Genomic DNA, 24,106 nt, shown 5'->3' with positions numbered 1-24,106 from the left:
TAATAAAATATTAATAAAAAAAAGAATTCCTAAAATTGATAGATAATCTCTAGTGTCTCTCAGTCTCTCAGATTAGTCATTACTTGTCAACTTGATACTGAACATTTCTCTGGTAACTTTATCTTTAGGTAGGGTGACCATCCATCCTGGTTTATGTCTGTTGTCCTAGAGTAACTGTTAATAGTTATTATTTATTATAGTTATTAATAAATAGTCATAATTAATAACAAACAGTTATAATTAATAACTAGTTATTAATAAGTAATTATTAATAGCTCCCTTTTGCTCCTTAAAGTGTTCTGGTTTGGATGACAAGGTATGGTGACTCTATGTATGCTATGGAGTTTGGGCTTCAGTGTCCTCCAACAGCTTGGACTTGACTTATGGTTCACATGCTAGTTGGGTGAATGTCCACCTAAACACTGTCCCAGTTATGATATGAGGGCAAGGGGCCTTTATTTTACAATAAGATTCATACTTAATAGTACTTAACCACTCAGTTTTAGCTTGAGCAAGTGGCTGACACTTCCCTTCAATGTTGGTAGCACTTTTTGTCTGTAGGAGACATATTTCTTCCGTGTGTCAATGTCCAGTTATTGGAATATAGGCCTAGAAGAGAGAATACGCTTCCATCGAGAGCATGCTTGAATTGTTTCTGCTATCTTAAACATTACTGCTTTGTTTTTTTTTCACTGCATACAAAACCTTATGCTGAATATTGTAACACTCAGTGCAGGTACTTTTTTTCCCCTTATTTCCTCAAAATATAGCCTACTATCTTAAAATTTGACAATGCTTAAAAAATAAAAATGGAAGCAAAGATACTTTCGTGCTGGATGCATAACATTAATTATGTGTTCTCTTTCTGTTTTGTTCCTCACTTTTAAAAGCTCTATTACTGACAGTGACTTGAGCAAGCTCTGTGCTTTGAATGTAAATTGAAATGAAGGGAGACTGTTTCATGAATAATGTAAATGTGGCCTACACACTATTCCAACAATTCTACATTCAGTTCCAGATGATTTCCTAAAGAGAATTTGCATACTCCTGTTGCACTTGCCGTAGCAACAAATACTGCTGCACAGAGCCATCATAGTTTGGTCTGCTACAGCATTTGTCTGCCAAAGCCTCGAAGGACAGAGATAACTGTGCCAAAATTTAACTGTTAGTGTTTGTACTTATTAATGCTGAGAGAATTTTAGCTTCATGTGATAGTCATCTCAAAAGTATTTCTTATTTAAATCCTACATAAGACATCTCCTCTCCCCCTTATTGAACTTGAGCTTTTGTCTGACAGAATAAAGGCTGAAGGAGGATAATTCCCAGTCTTGTGGGATAGGAGTAGGGAGAATGAGAGATGCAAGAATTTTTGGTGGTGGGTGGTCATACGGTTGGCACTTGAAGATTGAAATGTGGTTCTTTCAGTTTGTTCAGTATAAGAAATTTCACTGAAATTAAAAATTTTCATCCAGAAATTCCCAAGCCCTCAGCTGGTGAGTTGATTCCTGAGCTGTAACGGGGACAAGCCCTTGGAGGACCAGCCACATCTGAGACAAAATTCTCAGTATGAGGGATTCTGATTCTGTGGTAGTTTTAGAGTTCCAGTCTGTTGTAGCGTACAACAGAAAGAGAAATTGACATGGAATACTAGGGCTTTTCCTGGGGTCGTCCTAGAGCAATCTAAACTCCTATTCATATAGGATCTAGACATTATGGCTACCATTTGTTATTACTGTTGAATCCCTACTGTGTGTTAGGTATTGTGTGAAGGGCTTTGCATATATAATGCTCAATGTAGGTGCCTTATGAGGTGGGTACCACCATCATCATCATCTGTTCAGTGAATGCCTACCATTTATCAGGTATGCTGCTAAGCACTTTCTTCACGTATTGTCTCATTTAATCCTCATACCATCACTTTGAGAAAGGTGCTATTATTGCCTTCATCTTAAAGACGAGGAAGCTGAGGCTCAATGTCTCTCAGAGAAGTGTCGCTGAGGCCAATGCTACACTGTACTGCCTTTCAACGCCACTAGAGTAATGCATGCCTGTTGACTAAATTTAATCCTGTCATGACCCATCCTATTTTGGTTCACCCACTCAAATGGAGGAGCCATGTTGGAGGGTTAATGGTTTTTCAACATGACTCTATTTCTGAAGATGTCCTGAAGACCAGGACTGACCAGGGACTTTTCCCCAGATCGGAAACACAGGTCATCAGTATAACCTTAGGGAGTGGAGGGAGGCAAGATTTCTGAAGGCTCTTTTCCTAAAGACAAGTCACAACTTCACTTTCACTTGTGGTTTAATCTGTAGTTTCTCCTGAGGCATTTAAAACTGTATGGTACTCAGCAAACATAAGAAAATATGGTAGAATCTATTCATTTTAAAAAAAAAGTTATTTGTTTTATTTTACTATAGAACTGAAATAGTTTAGTAAAATTTTGTGGTTTGAACAATTATTGTCAAATTATTCCAGGTACCATTAGGTGAACCCGAAATCCAAACTTTGAAATGCCCGTCAGTGTTGTTTCCAGTCAAGGGTACAAGCTGACATAAATGATGCTGCAGTGCCATCCTGTGGCTGAGCTGATAAACCGTGGGTTTTTCCTGCTCTGCACCTGAGCCAGGCTCTTGCTGGGCTCTTATAACTGGGTTTTTCAAAAAATTTTTTCCCCTCTGAAGACAACAGTTCACTAAAATCCCATCAACTTTTTTTTTTCTAAATTAATATTCTTTCGAGATTTTAGGAGCAAGAAAAAGGCTACAAATTAAGATTTGTTGTTGTTTTAGAAATGGCCTTTTCATCTTTAAACCTGTCAGTTTTTCAAAACCCTAAGTAGAATGCTCGGTTTCCAGAACTCCCCCTTTGTCAAGGCTGCTGCATGTAGTGGAAGGAACGCTGCTGTGCTTGGGAGTCCAAAGACCTGAATTCCAGCTCCAGCTCTGTTGCTTATAAGCAGTTTGGCCTCTTGGAGTTAAATTGGGTTACTTTTAAGGTCCCTTCTGGCACTAAAATATGTGATTGGCATCTTTTATTCTAAGTCTGCATATGAACCCAGATGTAATATGAGCAATTAGTGACTGAAGCTATTTTTATTTTGAAATGTGAAATTTCTAATATCAGGGATTCCAAGGGGTTTTGAAAAGATATGTGAATTTAAGGGGGAAAAATTTATACACGGTTTGATCCCATACCCCCACAAACCACAATAGTCCATATGCAAAAATCCACAGTAGGGTTTTTGGGCAACAAATGTGAGAAAATTCATTTGGATGACTGCTAATTCCACCTCAGTTCATAGTGTGGCAAGGTTAGCATACAACAACAACAGGAATAAAGCAACCCTGGGCCCACTTAGTAGAGATGTAGTGTCCAGAAACAGGGACTGAAAGCTTCATTTTATTGTGGAGAAGTCATGCACCCCAAAAGACATTGGCAGCTTGGAGCAAAACCACAGGAGACTAACCACGATGGGGAAGGGAAGTCAGTCCTAGGAGATCTAAAAGCATCCAGGGTTGGTTATCCTGGAGAGAGAGATGGGGAGAAGACAGGATGCATAGGTGGTTTTCCGATTCTTGGAAAGCTGTATGTTGGAAGTGGATTTGGGGTGGTTCTGTGCTATTCCAGGATGCGTAACTAGGACCAGTGCACTGGAGGTATATCAAGGTGGATTTCATTTCAGATTAAGAAAGCACTTTTCATGTTTTAGAATTGTCTTCTGATGCCATGTGGCACGTTCCTTGTTGCTAGAGGTGAGAACTCTTGGTTTGGAAAGGTATAGGTCATTTGGTGGTGGTGCCAGTGATATTGGTAGGGATGAAATTAGACTGACTTTCAGCCCTTTGATTCTGTGATTACTTAACATAGTTCCAAATCTAGCATCATCAACTAGAGATTTTTTTAATGAAGGTCAGTCAGTCAACATATATTTATATAATATTTATCATTACATGCCAGATAGTTTTAGGAGATGGGGATATGGTGGTGAACAAGACAGACTAGGTCCCTTTCCTAAGTGATTTTACATTCTGGTGGGATGAGCTTAGTGGATAGCAAAGAATATTATAATTCTGTGTCAAACTCTGCTCTATTTCCAGCACTCTCTTTTCCTTTGGAATCAAAACTGACTAGATAGTAGAGAATTCTGGCCTTTTCAGATTTCTTTTTCTTAGATGAGAAAGTTGAGCTGCTTGCACATGTGTTGTATGTATTGTCTTTGAAGGCTCCAGAGATGGTAATAGGGTCTGAATGTTACTAGTGTTTTATCTATTTTTACTATTAAATGCTATGTCAGTCGAGAGGGGGGGTTGCTTCATGACTATGAAGCTCCCGGATCATTCTGATGATTTGCCTTTCCAAGAGTTGACTTTTACAGACATATTTTTCCTTAATTACTTCCTCAATTACTGAAGGCCAAATTTGTTATAGGAAGAAGGACTTTATTCTGCTGTCCAAATTTATTGTCATTATTTTCCCAAGATTCTTAAAGACTTGTTAGCTCTCCCGCGTTGGTTCTGCTGACTTTGAGGTTGTCCACTGAATTCATTTACTAGCAGTTGGAGATATCTGCTATGTACCTGGGATTCTTCCAGGTGCTGGTGATATAATAAAAAAGTGCCATTCTTTTCCGAGAGATTGCAGTCTAGCTTTGGAATCACACACATGTGAGCATATTAATGTCACTGAATGTAATGTAGCTATGTAGGTAGAGAAACATCTATGTAAATTACCTCCTACACTGCTGGTGACACTTGAAAGATATTAATAAAAACCAGTTGAGTTCATAGCACTTTAGGAGCTAAGAAGGAAGACATTTAAAATAACTAACTTGAGATTTTGAGTTCTTTAAATTATTCCTTTGCTTTTTATTTTTTTTTAATTTTTTTTTTTTAAGATTTTATCTATTTATTTGACAGAGAGATCACAAGTAGACGGAGAGGCAGGCAGAGAGAGAGAGAGAGAGAGAGAGAGGGAAGTAGGCTCCCTGCCAAGCAGAGAGCCCGACGCGGGACTCGATCCCAGGACCCTGAGATCATGACCCGAGCCGAAGGCAGCGGCTTAACCCACTGAGCCACCCAGGCGCCCCATTCCTTTGCTTTTTAAATGCTTCTTTTCTCTTGACTCACTACTTATAGTATTTTTGGTTTAAGCAGTCAGCAGCTTGTGCTCACAACTTATAATTACATTATATTAGATAGAAATCATCATTGTTACCTTAAAATGAAAATACATTCGAGTGTCCTCTTTCTTCCTCAGGCCTTAGAGTACCTTCTGTGGGCCAGCATGTGTATGGAATGCTCAGTCCCCCTCCTGTCTGTCAGATACTTGACCTGGAGAGCTACTCTTTACACTGCCGTCTGCCAGTGCTACTATGACTGCCAAGCTGGCATTCATGGAGAGGTGGGCCACTTTTCATTCTCAGGATTCCAGTTTTTAAAGTATAAGTTATTTAGTATTTTCTTCTTCAGCTGTCCAGCAACACAAACACAAACGGACAAATGTAACCTAAAAAATTGCATTGGGACGAAGACACAAGTCCCAGGGTTTATTTGCAAAAATGTGCTTGGCTTCTCCATTCTGTTGATCTCTTGTTCTACATTCTGCTCTCTCCTTTCTTCTCCATTCACTTCTGTTTCCTCTGCCCCTGTTCTGAACAAGATTTCGGATACCTTCCTCATTGGACGCTTTTATGCAAGTCACTTTCCTTCCCTGTTTAGTTTTATATTCTGTTTCCCTACAGTCCATTTGTCTTGCCTTTCTCTGCTTCCAGCTGCCATTTGTTTAATATATGATATTTCTTGTTTTTCTTCTTTTCCTGTGTATCTTTTAGACTGATTACTTGAAATATAACTTAGGGGCTTCTATTAGCCCTTATGGTAAATCTGTGTCAGTGAGAAAAAGGTGCCTTCTCTACAGTATATGGTACCTGGCTTGTCACTGGATGAGGGGTTGGTGAGAATCAGAAGTAGGCAGCCCTTCCTTCAGGCCAACACATCCCTGCACCAGAGTGTATGGTCTGGTGAGTGCAGTGCGGGGTGGATTGCAACCCTCACTGAACCTCTTGACTGGAAGTCTTGAGCAGGATAGAGCCTTCACACTTGCACAAATCTTCTCTTCACATCCTGTTCACAGCCATCGGGCTGGTTACCTGCTTCTTTACATTAAATGTTTCCTGTCTAAACTTACTCTGAATGGCTGGATGGTAGTGGCTCATCCTGAATAGCCTTATACAGCCCTTGGGGGTACATTTTCTAGCCCAGAGTACATTCTAGAAACTACTCACCATGCATGTACTGTTAGTTACAATGTACTAGTGGTGGTGTGTTTCTGTAGCTATTAAAATTGTCAGGGAATGGAACATATGCACAGTTTAGACTATTTGATTCCTATTGGAATTCTCCCTTGTTGGAAAATTTAGCCCTTCATGTATGTTATTATGTCTAGAAGGATCTTCATGAAAAATTATAAGTTGTAGATGAAACATTTCAAAGAAATGGTAAAACAGATGACATAAATTGAACTGTAGAGAATCATAATAATGGTGATATGATTAAATAAGCAGATCTCCTTCCTTCTTTCCTTTCTTTCTCCTTTCCTTCCTTCCTTTCTTCCTTCCTTTCCTCACATATTAGTAGATACTTCCTATATGCTGGGTACTAGAGATACAAAAATAAATAAGACCATATGAGGACCTCACGATTTAGTAGACAAAATGAACAGTTGACTAGATAGTACCAGATGCTTTAGTAAGAAGGTCAGTATTTCAGAGAGGTGGGTATGTGTGTGTGTGTATGCGATACCAGAGAAGTGATCATCTATATGAAGCTACAGAATTTGGCTTTTCTTAAAAGAAATACAGAATTCTGGCATTTTCTTGATTCATGAAGTTAACATATTTGACAGCTTATTAACTTTAGACCTGTAGAATATTGGGACGCTTGTAGGAAATGATCAGCGGGATAGTTATAGTGTTATAAGGAGTTAGCATCAACCTAGAGTTTAATTTACCAATTAAATCAAATATCTGGGAGAATAAAACATGCTGTCTTGATACATTTTTAATCACTGTACTCTCATTTATTATGAATTAAATTTATTTTAATTGCATACAGGCATTTGCTCGGCGTGCTTTAGCTAAAATTGATGAGTTACGGCAACTGGAATTAATGAGTAACTCACAATCACAGGAAGAATCCAGAAGACATTATAGAGAGGCCACAATAAAGGTATAAAAATTTCATGAAATGAAAGAAATTTACTGCACTATATAGTTGATTAAGAACTTAGTATTAGTGGTTGAGAAGTGCATCCCATTGTTACCTCATATATAATTCTTTTTTTTTGAGACAGATGGCAGTGATGATCTTCAAAAGGGGAGTATTTGAATCTAGAAGAAAGAGCAAAAGTGTCTTTAGACCAAAGATAAGAGTTAACCTGAGGGAAGCTCAAACCGTAAGTCTAAGAGTATTTTCTCTTGTTCAGATTCTTTTTGCAGGATATTTGTGTTATACCTCCCATCTTTGAAGCTTGGTCACTCAGTATTAAATCCTACCCCCTGTTCTCTGCACCAGTGGCAAATAGAAGAATGCCTTTCCACTGTGGATACAACCTCACTCCATCCCTTCCTTAAAGCATTTCTACCTTCCCACAATCCCAGTTTTGTAACTTCCCACAATCCCAGTTTTGTAACAGGGAAAGATGCAGAAGAAGAGCCTGGGAAGGGTTCAGATGTGGACTTGAGTGGAGCCATGGAGGCTTTTGTCTTTGGTTGGTGTTAGCTTAGTGGGCTTTGAGGTTGGAGAGAAGGTGGAGACACCTTCTCTCCTTAGCCTTAGCTTCAGACTTCACCCTTGGGAGTGTTTAGGAACTAGGCTGCACTGTAGCAAAAACAACCCCCATATCTCAGTGGCTTAAAATAAACTTTATTTCTCACTAGCATCATGGTTATGATAGTTCACAGGGGGCTCTACTCATGACTGCCAGTAAAGGTCAGATTGAGCAGAAGCCCTCATTTTGAAAGTTGGCGTTGTTCTGCTATAGGGGATTTGAGAAAGCTCTGGAGAATCTTGTGCAGGCCATAATGCCCAGCATGGAAGGGACAGTGGTCTTTTCTCACATGTCAAAACTCATCATATGGCTCTTCTTGCCACAACTGTGCTTGGTCAGCAGCACTAAGGGCTGTCAAGGAGGAGGACTGGGGTATAGTTATACCTTCTGGGGTCCTCTGCCCTTTCTCCCCCTGCCTTGTCCTTCTCCCACTATCTTGTCCTTGGCCTTCTGAATCTCAGTATCCCTTGAGGCCCAGTTCATTGTTTCTTAAAAGTCTTCCATGACTATTCTAGATGGCTGTAAATTTCTTTTGTGAACTTCTTGGTAGGGCCTAAAAATGAAAGTGAAGGGGAAGCTGAGCAGTTTTGGACAGGAGAGTAGTAGAATTTTAAAACCTGGAAGAAATTTAAGAAACCATCTGGTTCAGTCCTGTCCTATTATTATACATGGGAAAATAAAGCCCAGAGTACTTAAGTTATGGCCTCAAGGTGACAAAGGCAGCTGCTGGCCATGCTGCAACTAGACCCCAGGATGCTCGCCCAGTGCTTTCTCAATACTCCAAAAACTGCTGCTTTCTTCATTCATTTATTCTTACAACATTTAGGAGAAATTATTTTTCTTTTCTCTAAAATAGATCATAATGTCTAAATATAAAAATTTTGGGGGCATGCATGGTAGCTTTCTATTGCTACTTAGTGTGACTACGGGATGTTGACTGCTGAGCCCAGAGGTACATTTCATATATCCTTTCAAAATCATATCCCTTACTGACCCAATGGTGGATAGTCGGTGGGGGCGGTGACTTGCTCAATCATGGACAATTTCTTGGATGAGCTGTGGAACTGCCTGCATCTGGTATTGTTGAGTAGTAACAGCCTCTGGCATTTGTAAGAAAGCAATGGGTAGGTTTTTTTTCTGACTAGCAATTTTTTTTTCTCTGAGCAAGCCAAATTTAAGTGTCCAAAGCTGGAAGACTGTCATTAATTAGCATAGTATTATGCTTTAAATCATCCTTCTATCAAAATTAAGTATTTATTTTCAAAGAAAAAATTTCAAATTCCAGGTAACATTATATTAAAAACACATCTATTTCTGGTTTTCTTTAAGGTAATTATTTTATGGAAAGGTCTGGTGGTATATCTTTTAGTTTAGTTGGTAGTTTCTATAGGGAATAGTCAACATACCCCTTTTATAAAGTCATAGTATATTACCTCGACATACTTTGCAGAATGTTCTGCTTTATATATATGAAATAATTTTATGTGTCTACAAAAGAAAGTAATTGTAATATGTGTTAAATCTATTTTATAAAACATTTCTGAATTTGGCAGTCCATTGTGAACTCACAGTTAATCATTTTGACTTTCAAAGGATTCCTTTAAAGGACTACTAATCCATACTAATAATGATTGACTGTTTAGTGATTCAGTCAATAAATATTTTTTTTTTTTTTTTTACTTGACAGAGATCACAAGTAGGCAGAGAGGCAGGCAGAGGGGTGGGGGGAAAGCAGGCTCCCTGCTGAGCAGAGAGCCCAATGTGGGGCTCGATCCCAGGACCCTGAGATCATGACCTGAGCCGAAGGCAGTGGCTTAACCCACTGAGCCACCCAGGTGCCCCTCAGTCAATAAATATTTTTATAGTACCTGCTATATAAACAAGATAGATAGGAGATAAATTTTAGTGGAGGAATTGCATAATAAATAAGTATAGTAATTATAGTTTGTGATAAGTATTAAGAAGGAAATAATGGTAGAGTTTAAATGAATTACATGTAAAGCCCTTAGAATGTTTCTGGCGTGTAGAAGGTCCTCAGGAATATTAGTTATTACTATTATTTATTTTCACTCATTCATTTAACAGAATGTATCAAATCCCTACTGTGGTTACAAGTATGGTAGAATATACAAGAGCAAAGTCATGGTTCTATCTTTTTGAATGGCCTTGGAATAATGAGCAGGATTTGAGTGTATAGGGAGGAGAGGATAAAACATTCTAAGTACAGGACCAGAGCATGATCGTAGCTTAGAAGCAGGAGCAAACAAAGTTCATTGGGGGATAGTGAGAAATTAAGCTTGACTGGGCTAAGTATATTATATTGGAGAATTAACATAATACATCTCATGGAGTAGATGTCATAGATGCCATGTCTGTTTAGAAGTGGAACAGATTATCTGGATCATGTCATTTAGCTTCTCATCCATCCTGATGTTTTTAAAGATGGTCTAACATACTCTATGCAGTATTTGTACCATAACTTGTCAAATATTTTCATTACTATTTAAAATTTTAGTGGTTTCCAGTTCTTTGTTATTCTAAATATTGAAGTAATCAACAGCTTCAATATACTATTTGTTAAATTTCCTATGGACAAAATTAAAGATGCAGGACTTGAATCAAAGGATACAATCACTTTTATTTCTCTTGATATATATTCCCAAATTGATTTCTGAAATAGCTATGCAGAGTACAGCCTGCATGTACCAATCCACTACAAGTTGTTATCGTTTTGCTATTTTTTTAAAAAAGATTTTTATCTATCTATCTATCTATTTACTTGAGAGAGAGATTGAGAGAGAAAGAAAGAAAGAGTGGCGGGAAGGGCAGAGAAAGAGGGAGAGAGAGAATCTAGGACAGATTCTGCGCTGAGCGCAGAGCCTGACTTGGGGCTTGATCTGGCAACCCCGAGATCATGACCTCAGTCTAAATCAAGAGTCAGATGCTTAACTGACTGAGCCCCCGGGGCATCCCTCTCTACTTTTTGAATAATTCAGTTTTTATAAATGGCTTGTCATTTTAACTATTTTTTGATCCAACTTTCCCTTATATTTGTGTTTACTCTTTTTATTTCCTTTTTCTGTGAATTTTGACTTCCACAGTTTTGACCATTTATCTACTAGTGATTTTAATTTTTAAAATATATTTGAAAAAAATATATTTGAATGAGCTCATCATTTTTTTTTTAACGATTTTATTTATTTATTTGACAGATAGAGATCACAAGTAGCCAGAGAGGCAGGCAAAGAGAGAAGGGGAAGCAGACTCCCTGCTGAGCAGAGAGCCCGATGCGGGACTAGATTCCAGGACCCTGGGATCATGACCCGAGCCGAAGGCAGAGGCTTTATTTAACCCACTGAGCCACCCAGGCGCCCCTGAGCTCATCATTTTTATAGACATTAATATTTTGCTTGTCATGCTTGGTAACCCATTGTTTTTTTATTGCCTTAAATCTTTTTTATAGATCTTTTAAATATTTATGTTTTAAAATCTTTTACTTGGTATTCATCTACAGCTTTGATAAATATTCTATTTCACTTTTTGTTAGTTTTTCTATGGTATTTCTAAAAGCAATTTAAGTCTAATCTTTGGTTTATATAAGTTCGTTTTGAATACTTTTAATTATTAGAAAATTTATAATGCTTTCAAGTATAATTTTAGAAAGCTCTGTTTTAACATACAGTAAAAATCTTAGAAAAACCCTTACGTCTGTTAGTAAAGAGGCTAGGGCATGAAGTTCAAGTTTATTGAGTTTTTTTTTTTTTTTTTTTTTTTAAAGACTCCATCCACTTACCTGACAGACAGAGATCACAAGCAGGCTGAGAGGCAGGCAGAGAGAGAGAGAGAGAGGAGGAAGCAGGCTCCCTGCTGAGCAGAGAGCGCGACGCGGGGCTCAATCCCAGCATCCTGGGATCATGACCCGAGCCAAAGGCAGAGGCTCCAACCCACTAAGCCACCCAGGTGCCCCGTTTATTGAGGTTTTTAACCTGTAAGTTAACCTATGGATTGAAAAGTCATAGAAGCTAATGAGTAGAGAAGTTGGTTGTTTGGGGAAAAATACTCCAAAGCAGTTTTAACCCTGTTTATGTTTTTCTGTTTTTCTGACTTTGCCCCAAGATGGAGAGGAACAGGGGAATCATGGGGAATATGACAGGTATCTTCTAACTGGACATGGATTCTAGAAAAGTTGACCAGAACTACTTCTTTTATTTACTGGTAATCTAAATACAGAGAACAGATTTGTTGTCTGAAGAATAGTGTAGTGGCAAGTCATAGGCAGGAGGGGAAATCATTCTGGGATGATACAACGTACAGTGGCTGGGAATTCATACAGGGCTCTAACAGCCATTAGCATATTAGTGTATAGCTGGTCAATTCTTTCATTAACTACCACAAGATCAGCTGTTTATATTGTAAAATATTGTTTCAAATTTGGGTTTAAGGATCTTCTGCATTAGAATTTCCTGTGGTGCTTATGAAAAGTGCCCCACCTAGACCCACTGAATCTCAAGATTTGGTCTGTGAATCTAAAAAGCACTCCTGAGAGATTCCTAGGCAACCGAAGTTTGAATATCAGTTCCTGAAGACTGTAATTAAGGTAACACAAAGCATATGGAGATTGATGTTGCCCTAATAAAAAGACAGTAATAAACAGCCTTTTTAAAAAAATTTTTTCTTAAAGATTTTATTTATTTATTTGACAGAGAGAGAGATCACAAGTAGGCAGGGAGGCAGGCAGAGAGAGGAGGAAGCAGGCTGTCCGCAAAGCAGAGAGCCTGATGCAGGGCTTGATCCCAGGACCCTGGGATCATGACCTGAGCTGAAGGCCGAGGCCTTAACCCACTGAGCCACCCAGGCGCCCCAATAAACAGCCTTTTAATGCTGCCTTGGAAACATGGACATAAAGCAATAGCAGTCTTTGATGTAATGGTGTCATGACATCAACTTTAATGGAGTCTGGAGAAACACCTTGGAAATGAACACCATAAAAGTAGCCATCTCATTGACAGGCCAGCCACTCTCTCTTTTAGCATTAATGAAATATGCCTTGCTTATCTTTGCTTATAATATTAAACACTGTAGAACTCTAAAGAAGTGGACTGTAGTTTTTTTGTTTTTTGTTTTTTTTTTATTCCAGTTGCCATGGCCACGTACTGTCACAGAGCGGTTGTTGGATGAGATGTTGGATAGCACTGCATCCCGGTTTCTGGCCGTCTTAGAAGCTCTTTCTGACTCAAATAGGCGCACACTACAAACTGGACCTATTGTTACAGATGAAGTAGAAGTTCGTGATGTTGTCTCAGAACTGTTTATGGCAGGAAAAGAACTTTTAATAAGTAAATAATTTGTTAAAATAATGTATTATGGTATAACATGAAAGACAAAAATTTTAGTATGGTATTCCACATATAAGAAAATGATATCCAGGGGCGCCTGGGTGGCTCAGTGGGTTAAGCCTCTGTCTTCAGCTCAGGTCATGATCTCGGGGTCCTGGGATCGAGCCCTGCATCGGGCTCTCTGCTCAGCAGGGAGCCTGCTTCCCTCTCTCTCTGTCTGCCTCTCTGCCTACTTGTGATCGCTCTCTCTCTGTTAAATAAATAAATAAAATCTTAAAAAAAAAAAGAAAATGATACCCAGTTTTTTTAATCTTAAATTCAGCAATCTTACTAAACACAAATAATAATTTAAATAATTTATGAGATTTTCTTTTGGATTTGCTTAGGTGTATAATCATTACCTGTGAATAGTGACTATTGTATTTCTCTCTTTCCAGTTCTTAATCTTTTAATTTCTTCTTTCTTGCAATTCTTGGCTTATTGCATTGGATAAGATCTCCAATAAAACATGAAATGGAAGTGGTAATAGCGGATATTCTTGTCTCATCTATGGTCTCACATAGAAAGCTTTTGACATTTTACCATTAATTTTGATGTTTGCTGAAGGATTTTTTAAAATACCTTTTTGTCCAGATTAAGGAAGTTGCTGTTATTCTTGGTTTGCTGAGTTTTGTTTGTTTTTAATTATGAATAGTTGTTGAATTTCATCAAAAGCCTTTTCTGGATTTATTGAGTTGATTGAATGGATTTCTAGTTTATTTCTGTTAATGTGACAAATTACAGTGATTGCTTATCTAATTGTTAACCACTATATTTTTGGAATAAATCTAATGTGGAAGTAAGCATTATCCTTTTTATATATAATTGATTTTGTTTGCTAATGTTTATTATTTTGCTTCTGTTCATGAGACAGATTTTCCTTTCTTGTAGTGTCCTTTTTAGGTTTTGCTTTCAAGGTCATATTGAGCTCATATAAAGAGTTGAGAAGTACATACACTCTCTTTCTCTTTTATCTGAAAGATTTTGTGTCAGACTGATGTTATTTCTTACATGTTTGATTGAATTTACTGGTGAAGGCCTTTGGAGTTGGAATTTTCTTTGTGCAAAGGTTTTTAACTATGGATTAAAAATTTCCCATACATATAAAATGATTTAGGCTTTCTTTTCATTAAAAATATCTTCTATTAGTTTGTTAAATAGGACTTGAAAAAAATTTGATTTTTGATCCAATATTTTCAAATTTTCATAAAATTGTTTATAATATTTCATTATGATCTTCTTAATGTTAATAAGATCTGTAGGTATCTGGGCTTCTCTTTTTCATCCCTAATATTGGTCAGCTTGCCTTTTTCTCTCATCAGTTTCATCAGGAGTCTACCAGTTTCATTAGTCTTTTTCCATGAGCAGTGTTATCCTCTCTATTGTATATTATTAGTTTTTGCTCTTTATTATTTCTCTTATCCTACTCTCTTGGATTTACTTTGCTGATTTTTAAAAAGTTATTGACTTGGAAGCTTAGATCATTGATTTTTCAGGATTTATCCTTACTTAACATATGCATATTAAGACATTTCTCTCTAAATGCAACTGTAGCTATATCCCTGAAATTTTGATTCATCATATCTTCATTATCATTTAGTTAAGAATATTTTCAAATTCCCGTTGTGTTTTTTTCTTTGATATCTGAGTCACAAGTCAAAAAACATGGAGATACGCTAATTGTCTTTCTGTATTGATCTCTAGCATACTTATATTGTGGTCAGAACATATATTCAATTTGATATTCTTTGAAGCTGTTGAAATTGTTAAGTTGTGGTTTATGGCCTAACTTGCCAGTTTTGGTAAATAGTCTGTATGTACTTGAAAAGACTATATATTCTTTCATTGTTGGGTACATCGCTTTATGGATAAGTTCATTAGGTAAAGTTTGTGAATCACATAGTTAAATCTTCTCTATTCCTACTGATATTTTTTGGTCAACTGGTTTTGTAAGTTGCTGGAAGGGAAGTGGTAAACATCATCTGCTTTGCATTTCTGTTGGTGTGGAATTGATACAGCATAGGGTATGTGTGTATTTTGCTGTAGCAGATACTGTTTTCCAGAATGATTTCTTTTTTAACCAGTTTATACCACCAGCAACATTTTATGAGAGTTCTAATTGCTCTAAATTTGGACACTTAGATGTAAGATTTGTCTTTTCATTTGTCCATTCTGGTGTGAATTCAGTAAATTCAGGATTTAATGTACATTTCTCTGATGAACTTCAACTAATGAAGTTGGGTACTTTTTCATACATTTCTTCACCATTTGGATATCCTATTTTTCAAAGTGCCTGTTCAGCTTCGTTGGAGGAGGTCATCAAGATGATATGACCACCAGTTAGTTCTTGAGCTGGACCCAGGCATTTGAAGGCTCCTTATACTCCCCATCTTCCACCCCACCCAGTCTTTGGTGTGTATGTCCTACCTACTATTTTTATACTAGCAGTGGTTTCAAGGATGTAGCCTTGTGAGAGTAAGGTGTTGTTGAGACCAGGCGGATGGTATACATGACTGAACCCAGTTAAATCTTCTGTAGAAGAGAGGCAGGCAGAGAGAGAGAGGGGAAGGGAAGCAGGCTCCCTGCTGAGCAGAGAGCCCGATGCGGGGCTCAATCCCAGGACCCTGGGATCATGACCTGAGCTGAAGGCAGAGACTTTAACCCACTGAGCCACCCAGGTGCCCCTCCTTTGCTTTATTAAAACTACCACTTACCAATCTGGAGTGGTCTGCCTCATTTTCAGTCTCTCTTTGCCCTCTGTGGTTGGGGGCCAGTTTGTGAACCATCTTTTGTCAATTTTTCTATAGAGCTATTTGCATTTTTCTTATTGGTTTGTCAGAATACTTTATAGATTCTGGATATAAGTTCTTTGTTGAATATATATATATTACGAATACCTTTTCCCACTTGGTGGCTTTCCTGTTCATTCTTTTGATTATATCTGTTAAGGAATAGGAATTCTTGATTTTAATGTAGTCTACTCTATCAGTATAGCCTTTATAGTTAACTACTTTTGTGTCATATTTGAGAAATCTCTGTACTGTAAAGTCATAAAGATATATTCCAATGTTTTCTTCTAGAAGCTTTATTATTTTTCCTCTCACATTAGGTCTCAATTTTGTTTTTGTTGGTATGAGGTAGAGATCAAGATTTATTTCCATATAACATCTAGCTGACACAGCACTGTTTATTGAAGAGACCTTCCTTTCCTCATTGACTATAGTATCCTTTTGCCATAAATGAAGTGACTATACATGTGTTTTCTTACTCAGTATAATTTGAGATGTATCCAAGTTGTGTGCGTTAAAATAGTTCACTTCTTACTGCTGAGTAGTAGTCTAGGGTATGGGTGTGTCACCATTTGTTCGACTGTTTACCCGCTGAAGGACATTTGAGTTCTTTCCAGTTTTTGGCTCTTAGGGTACAGCTGTTACAAACATTTGAGTACAGTTCTTTGTGTGCACATGCATTTTTACTTCTCTGGGATAAATGCTCAAGAGCATAATTATTGGGTAAGTGTGTATGTTGTTTTGTGGAAAACTGCCATATTGTTTTCCAGGTTGACTGTACCATTTTACATTCCTACTCACGATGTATGAATGATCCAGTTTTATAATATCCTCGACAATATTTGATGTTCTCACTATTTCTTTTTTTTTTTTTAAAGATTTTATTTATTTATTTGTCAGAGAGAGAAAGAGCGAGCACAGGCAGACAGAGTGGCAGGCAGAGGCAGAGGGAGAATCAGGCTCCGCACAGAACAAGGAGCCCGATGTGGGACTCGATCCCAGGACACTGGGATCATGACCTGAGCCGAAGGCAGCTGCTTAACCAACTGAGCCACCCAGGCGTCCCCTCACTATTTCTTTTAGCTATTCTGAGAGGTGTCTAGTGATATGTCATTGTGGCTTTTCCCTAATAGATAATGATGCTGAACATCTTTTCATGTATTTATTTGCCCCCTTCATATTCTGTTTCTCTTTAGTGTCTTTTGCCCATTTTCTAACTGGATCGCTTCTTTTATATATTGAATTTTGAGAGTTCTTTGTTGTATGTTCTAGATACCAGTCCTGGTCATTGTTTTATAAGACAGTGCATACACTATTAAGCTTTTTCCTTCATCTTTCCCATTTTTCACCACTTCTATCTAAATTCATTTCTTTTTGCCCAAAAACAAACTATAAGAGCTTTGAAATAATTTAGCTAGATAGAATATTTTGCTTAGAAGTTAGTTTCTATTAGAATTTTAAAGACACTTCTCTGTAGTCTTATATATGGTGTTGAGAAGTCTCTCAAGGTTTAAACCTTATTGTTTTACAGTTTTAGCTTTTACAGTGTCTTTTCCTATGATGTTCTTACATATTGTTATACTTGGTCTAGGGGAGGTTTGGTAATACAGGAGGTACTTTGAGGTCTTACATCTTTCTTTCATTTTTTATGTTACTTCTTTGTTCCTTCCCCTTATGTTTTCTTTTTAAAAATTCTCAGGGCACCAAGGTGGCTCCATCATTTAGGCATCTCTCGATTTTGGCTCAGGATCTCATGGGTCATGAGATGGAGCCCTGTGTCTGGCTCTGCGTTCAGCAGGGAGTCTGCTTGAAGATTCTCTCCCTCTGCCCATCCCCCCTTCTCTCATAAACAAACAAACAAACAAATAAATATTTAAAAACATTCTCTGAGGCGCCTGAGTGGCTCAGTCAGTTAAGTATCTGCCTTCGGCTCAGGTCATGATCTTGGATGGAACCCCACATCAGTTTCCCTGCTCAGTGGGGAGCGTGCTTCTCCCTCTCTCTCTGCCATACCCCTGCTTGTGCTCTTTTGCTCTCTCTCTCAAATAAATAAAATCTTAAAAAATAATTCTCTGAGGGCCCTAAAAGACAGATGTTAACACATCCACTTTCTGTATCTTATTTATTCATTTATCTATTTACTTATTTATCTATTTATTTAAGATTTTACTCATTTTATTTGTTAGAGAGAGAGAGAGAGCACACAAACGGGGAGCAGCAGGCAGAAGGAGAAGCAGGCTCCCTGCTAAGCAGGGAGCCTGATATGGGACTCAATCCTAGGACCCTGGGACCATGACCTGAGCTGAAGGCAGATGCTTAACTGACTGAGCCACCCAAACATCCCTATTTTATTATTTTAATCTCTTTATTCCTTTCTGTTGCCTTCTGGGAAGGTTTCTCAATCCAACTTTCTAGGTTACTAATTTGTTCTTTGGTTCTTGCTATTCTATTCCATTCATCTATTGAATTCTTTGTTTCAACAATAAAATAATTTATACCTAATCTCTATTTGATTCTTTTTCACAGCAATTTATTCTTGCTTCATGTTTGTAAAATCCTCTCTTATTTCCTTGAGAGGGTACTTACTAAGCTTTCCTATTTTTCTGCTTCCCCTGGTAAAAGATGTTTTCATTAGTGGTCTTTGTTTCAAGGTGTTTGTGTTCTTAACTTTATTTTTTCATGAGCTTACCTTCTGTTGCTCTGGAGCAGTCAGCTAACTTGTCCACAATATCTACCTGAAAAGGGAGGTGAAAGCCTAGACCTTAGCATGTGTACTTTTAAGTGAGTTTAGGGGGTGTGTGTGTGTCTGTCTGTGTTTCTGTGTGTGTGCATCCCCACATGTGCATGCTGATCTGTAGGCAGGGGATTTCTCTGCCACAGCTTGGGCTTATCTCCTCTCCATGAAGAAAATGATCTCAGATGAGGTTTCCTTCATCCACACTTGAAAATTTACCTTCACTTATACCCATCCTTTCTGCTGTCTCTCATTAAAATGGAAAGGGTGTTCCTTCTCTTCTTTTGAAGTCTTTTAGCCTAACATTTCCAAACTGTCCCTTTCTCCCATGTCCTCTTTCAGCTTCCTCCCTGTATTTCTTTCTCTTTTTATAGTCAGGAATTGTCCATTTCCACTGTTCTAGATTCTTTCCTTCTTACTTATACAGTCTACAGCCCTCTGCCCTCAGCCCTCTGAGGAGAATGTCATGGACAACTTCCTTTTTGTTCAATCCAGGGGTCTCTTCTCAGTGCTTTTCTTCCCTTACACTCTAATATTTGTTACTATTGAATACTCCTAGAAAGGAGTTTAGAAAAACACTCTTCTCTGCAGCCTTTTCTCTCTCTACCCTTCTCTTACATGTTGGGGGTCCTAATTCTGCTATCCTAGACAGCTGTACATTGCCCGTGGCTGCTTCTGTTGTTTACTATGGATATGTAATGATGACTCTAAAGCTGTGTCCCTATTATAGATGTTTCCCGAGCTTTCAATTTGTAATATCTAGCTGCCTACTTGACTAGTTAACTCTTGCTAATTCTCTGTGTTTGAGATTCCATGTTTCTTTGGCTGGAATCCTTGACCACTCCTACCATAAATCCATGTTTGATGCCCTTCTTATTTGTCCCCATAACACCCTGTATTTCCCTGCCAAGATTTCTTGTTTCTCCATTAGAGTATAAGCTCTGTGAAGGCAGGGATTGTATTTGCTTCTTTCCCTTGTTTCCCTAGTGCCTAGAAGTATCTGCTAGTTAATATTCAGTAAATATGTCTTTGCATGAATGACATTCAAACCTCTCTCTTTCCTTTTCTAGTGTCAAATACTGGTGCAGATGGAATGCTTGATTTTCCACAAACATCTCTTTTGCAACTTACTGTAAAAGGAAAAAATGTTATTTCTATAGATGCTGCTGTGAAATTTGTAAAATTGGCTTTTACTTATGAGGAATGGAGTTTATTTGACTCTTTAGCTGGGCAACTTATTGATTTTCTCCAGGTAACATATACAAAACCAATGATTTGTTTTTATTTTGTTAAGATGGCTTTGAATTATTAATTAACTTATGGGATAAACTTCTCTTAGAGGCAAGATGATCCAGAGTCCAAGAAAGCAGAAAAGGATTTAATTCTTCTTGTTGCAATAGAACCTTTAATCAACATAAAGAGAAACAAAGGTTTGGTCTTTCCCATGGAAAACTATAAAGAAGGACAATCAGCTCAAATTTATGTTAAGAAAATTATTTTTCACGGTGAGTATTTATTTACCTTTTTGAAAACTTAAAATTTCATCTGATAAAATATACTCTCTAGGTGAAGTGAGAAAGAATATTCAAGGCAGAGGAAACAGGAAGTGCAAAGGCCCTGAGGCAGAAGTGTGCTTGGTTGTTGAAGGAATGGCAAGGAAGCACATGTGTCTGGAGTGCACTGTTGGTGCTGGTGGAATTTGAGAATGTGGTAGGAAATGCAGGCAGAGAAATAGCTGGGTGCCAGATCCTGCAGGCTCCTAGACCTTGTAAGGATGCTGGGTTTTATTCTATGTAATGATTTTGAGTAGATGAAGGCTCCATTTAGTTGCTACCTTGTTGATAAATGAGAAATCAGCAGGCAGGGCAGTAAATCAAAAGCCATCAGTGCACTTTGGCAAGGCAAGATTTGGTGGTCTCCCATCTTTTTTCAGTAGGAGCAGTTTTTCATTTCAACATTTTAAGTCTTGAAAGTTACTGTGTATATAACTGAAAATCTGCACCCTCTATATTTAGACTGGCGAGAATAATTTAATCCCATGGAGGTGTTTTTTTTTTTATGTTTTATAATGTTCTTAAGGCATTTCAAGACAGTTCAATTACCAGACAATGATACATGTATTTTTCCTAGTGGTTTTTGAATAGATATTTTTGTTATTTTATTTCAACTGCCATATTTTACATGTGTTTTAATATTTTAAGCCTTTTCAATTCTATTTTGAATGTAGTTGACATACAGATTGCAGACTAATGATAATACTCTCTTTTAATTGCATTAGAGCCCACTTAGATTAGTTTTCATATAGAAATATCTTAGTGACATGATATTTGCCTAGATACCATTTATGTCATTTTGTAGAATTTCAGTGTTCCTATGCCTTTTCCATTTGAAATTTTGTAAATTTTTTTGTTTCATTTTTTTCTCTATTTTATGAATTAGATTCTTGTGTGAAGACTTGTGGATATTCAGAAGACATTTTCCATTTGGCAGCAACCTTGTACTCTTGTGTCTGTGCCTCTCCCCAGGTGAAATTGCTTTTTTGGAAACTTTGTAATAGTGTTGAAGAAGGTTATTGTACCTAATTTAAAGCCAGATTTAAAATATCACAGGAATTGCACCTTGCCAAAATTCTATATTGTTTAATCATTAAATAAAGGGTTGAGTCATAATCTGACTTCTGATTTTAAGTCTGTTTTGATAATAATCCATTTTGTTCCTTTTTGGAAAATTCCTAGGCTAGCTATATTTCTAATAATGAAGGAAATGAGGGCACCTGGGTGGCTCAGTTGGTTGGGCGACTACCTTCAGCTCAGGTCATGGTCCCGGAGTCTCGGGATCGAGTCCCACGTTGGGCTCTCTGCTTGCCAGGGAGTCTGTTTCTCCCGCTGACCTCTCTCCTCTCATGCTCTCTCTCTCTCTCTCATTTTTTGTCTCTTTCTCTCAAATAAATAAATAAAATCTTTAAAAAAAATAATGAAGGAAATGAGGCAGTCATTTCAGTTAGAGTTAACATTCTTAATGAAATACTGCTTTCTAGTCCATGAGTATAGTGCTTGGTTATTATTTGGATTCACTTGGCACTCAATGGCCAGTAGAGATGATGATTTGTGGGTATGAATGTCTAAGTAACTAGAACATCACTGGTGTTAAAACTGAATTCCAGGGATCCCCAGGGCTTTGCTGAAGTTCCCTCAGGAGCTCAGCTTTGGGTAGTAACACCCTAACCTGTTTTTTTTAGGTTTATATACAATGCTGAGATAGAATTTCATTTGAAAATTTGGCTTTACTAATTCTAAAAAAAGTTTGAAAACCACAATGATAGAGCATTTATTAAATTTTGTTCAGAAAAGTGAAACCACAGTAAGGGACTTGAGAAGTTCTACTGTTTAATGTTTTTTATTTCTTCTGGGTTTATTAAATATTTGTGACAGGTATTTAATTTTTAAAAGAAAGGTATTTGATAGCAAATATAATGATTATAGTAGGAGAGCTAAATCAAAATCTTTTTTTTGTTGTTGTTTTAAGTTTTTATTTAAATTCTAGTTAGTTAACATATAGTGTAATATTGGTTTCAGGACTAGAATTTAGTGATTCATCACTTACAGATAACACCCAACGTTCATCACAACTGTGCTCCTTGATACCCCTCACCCATTTAGCCCATCCCCCGCTCTCCTCCCCTCCATCAACCCTTAGTTTGTTCTCCATAGTTGAGGGTCTCTTATGGTTTATCTCCCTCTCTCCTTTTTTTTTTCTTCTTTCCCCTATGTTCATCTGTTTTTTTTTTCTTAAATTCCACATATAAGTGAAGTCATATGGTATTTGTCTTTCTCTGATTGACTTATTTCACCCAGTATAATACACCCTACTCCATCCATGTCATTGCAAATGGCAAGATTTCCTTCTTTTTTGGTGGCTAAGTAATATTCCTTTGTACATATGTACCACATCTTCTTTATCCATTCCTCTGTTGATAGACACTTGGGCTCTCTCCATAGTTTGGGTATTGTTGATAGTGCTGCTGTAAACATTAGGGTGCATGTGCCCCTTAGAATCAGTATTTTGTATGCTTTGGGTATATACCCAGTAGTGTAATTGCTGGGTCATAGGGTAGCTCTATTTCTAACTTTTTGAGGAACCTCTATACTGTTTTCCACAGTGACTGAATTCCCACCAGCAGTTCTCCACATCCTCTCTAGCATCTGTTGTTTCAGTGTTGTTAATTTTGGTCATTCTGACAGGTGTGAGGTGGTGTCTGATTGTGGTTTTTATTTGTATGTCCCTGATGTTGAGTGCAGATCCCAATGCTGGTGACCTCAGGATCCTGAGATCATGACTTCAGCCAAAACAAAGAGTTGCAGGCTTAACCCATTGTGCCACCCAGGCACTTGATATATCTTTTTTAATAATGCTATTTGATACATGATATATGTTTATATCCCAAAATAGAAATATTTAGAAATTCATTACTTTGAATCTTACTTTTTGTTTGTTTTTTAAAAGATTTTATTCATTTATTCATTTGAAAGAGAGAGAGAGGGGATGAGTTGGGAGAGGGGCAGAGGGAGAGGGACAAGCAGACTCCACACTGAGCACAGAGCCTGACTGGCAGCTCCATCTCATGACCCTGAGATCATGACCTGAGCCAAAATTAAGAGTCTGATGCTTAAACAAGTGAACCACCCAGGTGCCCTTGCATCTTACTTTTTTTTTTTAAACTTTATATTGATCTATAATATATAATGAAAAACATTTCATTAGTGTATAGCTCAATGAGTTTTCATAAACGAAACACATCCAGTTCAAGAAATAGAACATGTCCAGCACCCAGTAGCTCCCCCTGTGTTCCTTTCCAGTTACTAACCCTACCAAGGGTACTCACTGTCTTGACTTTTTACTCATTGGGTTAATTTTGCCTGTTTTTTGATATTGTATGTAATTGGATACAGGAAATATAGATGGTCCCTGTCTTAGGATGATTCAACCTAAGATTTTTCAGTTTTACAACGGTGAAAAGCAATACACATTCACTGGAAACCATACTTTAAAATGTGAACTTTGATCTTTTCCCTGGCTGGCAGTATGCAGTATGATACTGTCTCATGATGCTGGGCAGCAGCAGCCACAGCTCCCAATCAGCTACATGATCATGAGGGTGGATGACAGACACACAACTATTCTGGTTTTCACTTTCAGCACAATATTCAATAAATAGCAATAGACAGTTATTGTGTTAGGGACCTTTGTCCTACTGTAGGCTAATGTAAGTGTTTTGAGCATATTTCAGATAGGCGACGCTAGGCTATGATGTTCAGTAGATTAGGTGTATTAAATGCATTTTTTTAAAGATTTTATTTATTTATTTGACAGACAGAGA

General features: G+C 37.6%; 1 protein-coding gene across 1 annotated transcript in view; it reads left to right on the top strand.

Moving 5' to 3' along the window:
- The window catches only part of LOC111142202 (cilia and flagella associated protein 54), a 313,573-nt gene that overhangs the window by 21,551 nt on the left and 267,916 nt on the right, over window positions 1-24,106 (top strand). The window contains exons 6-12 of the mRNA XM_022495227.1: window positions 5,261-5,404; window positions 7,117-7,230; window positions 7,355-7,456; window positions 12,969-13,167; window positions 19,800-19,981; window positions 20,069-20,234; window positions 21,169-21,254. Of these exons, the coding sequence (XP_022350935.1) occupies window positions 5,261-5,404; window positions 7,117-7,230; window positions 7,355-7,456; window positions 12,969-13,167; window positions 19,800-19,981; window positions 20,069-20,234; window positions 21,169-21,254 (993 nt within the window). The remainder of the gene's footprint in view (window positions 1-5,260; window positions 5,405-7,116; window positions 7,231-7,354; window positions 7,457-12,968; window positions 13,168-19,799; window positions 19,982-20,068; window positions 20,235-21,168; window positions 21,255-24,106) is intronic.

The sequence above is a fragment of the Enhydra lutris genome, unplaced genomic scaffold (genome assembly GCF_002288905.1).
Source record: "Enhydra lutris kenyoni isolate GAN:26980312 unplaced genomic scaffold, ASM228890v2 scaffoldscaffold7, whole genome shotgun sequence".
In the NCBI taxonomy this organism is placed as follows: domain Eukaryota; kingdom Metazoa; phylum Chordata; class Mammalia; order Carnivora; family Mustelidae; genus Enhydra; species Enhydra lutris.
Note: the sequence above shows the minus strand (reverse complement) of the source record. Positions and strands in the feature narration are given on the sequence as shown.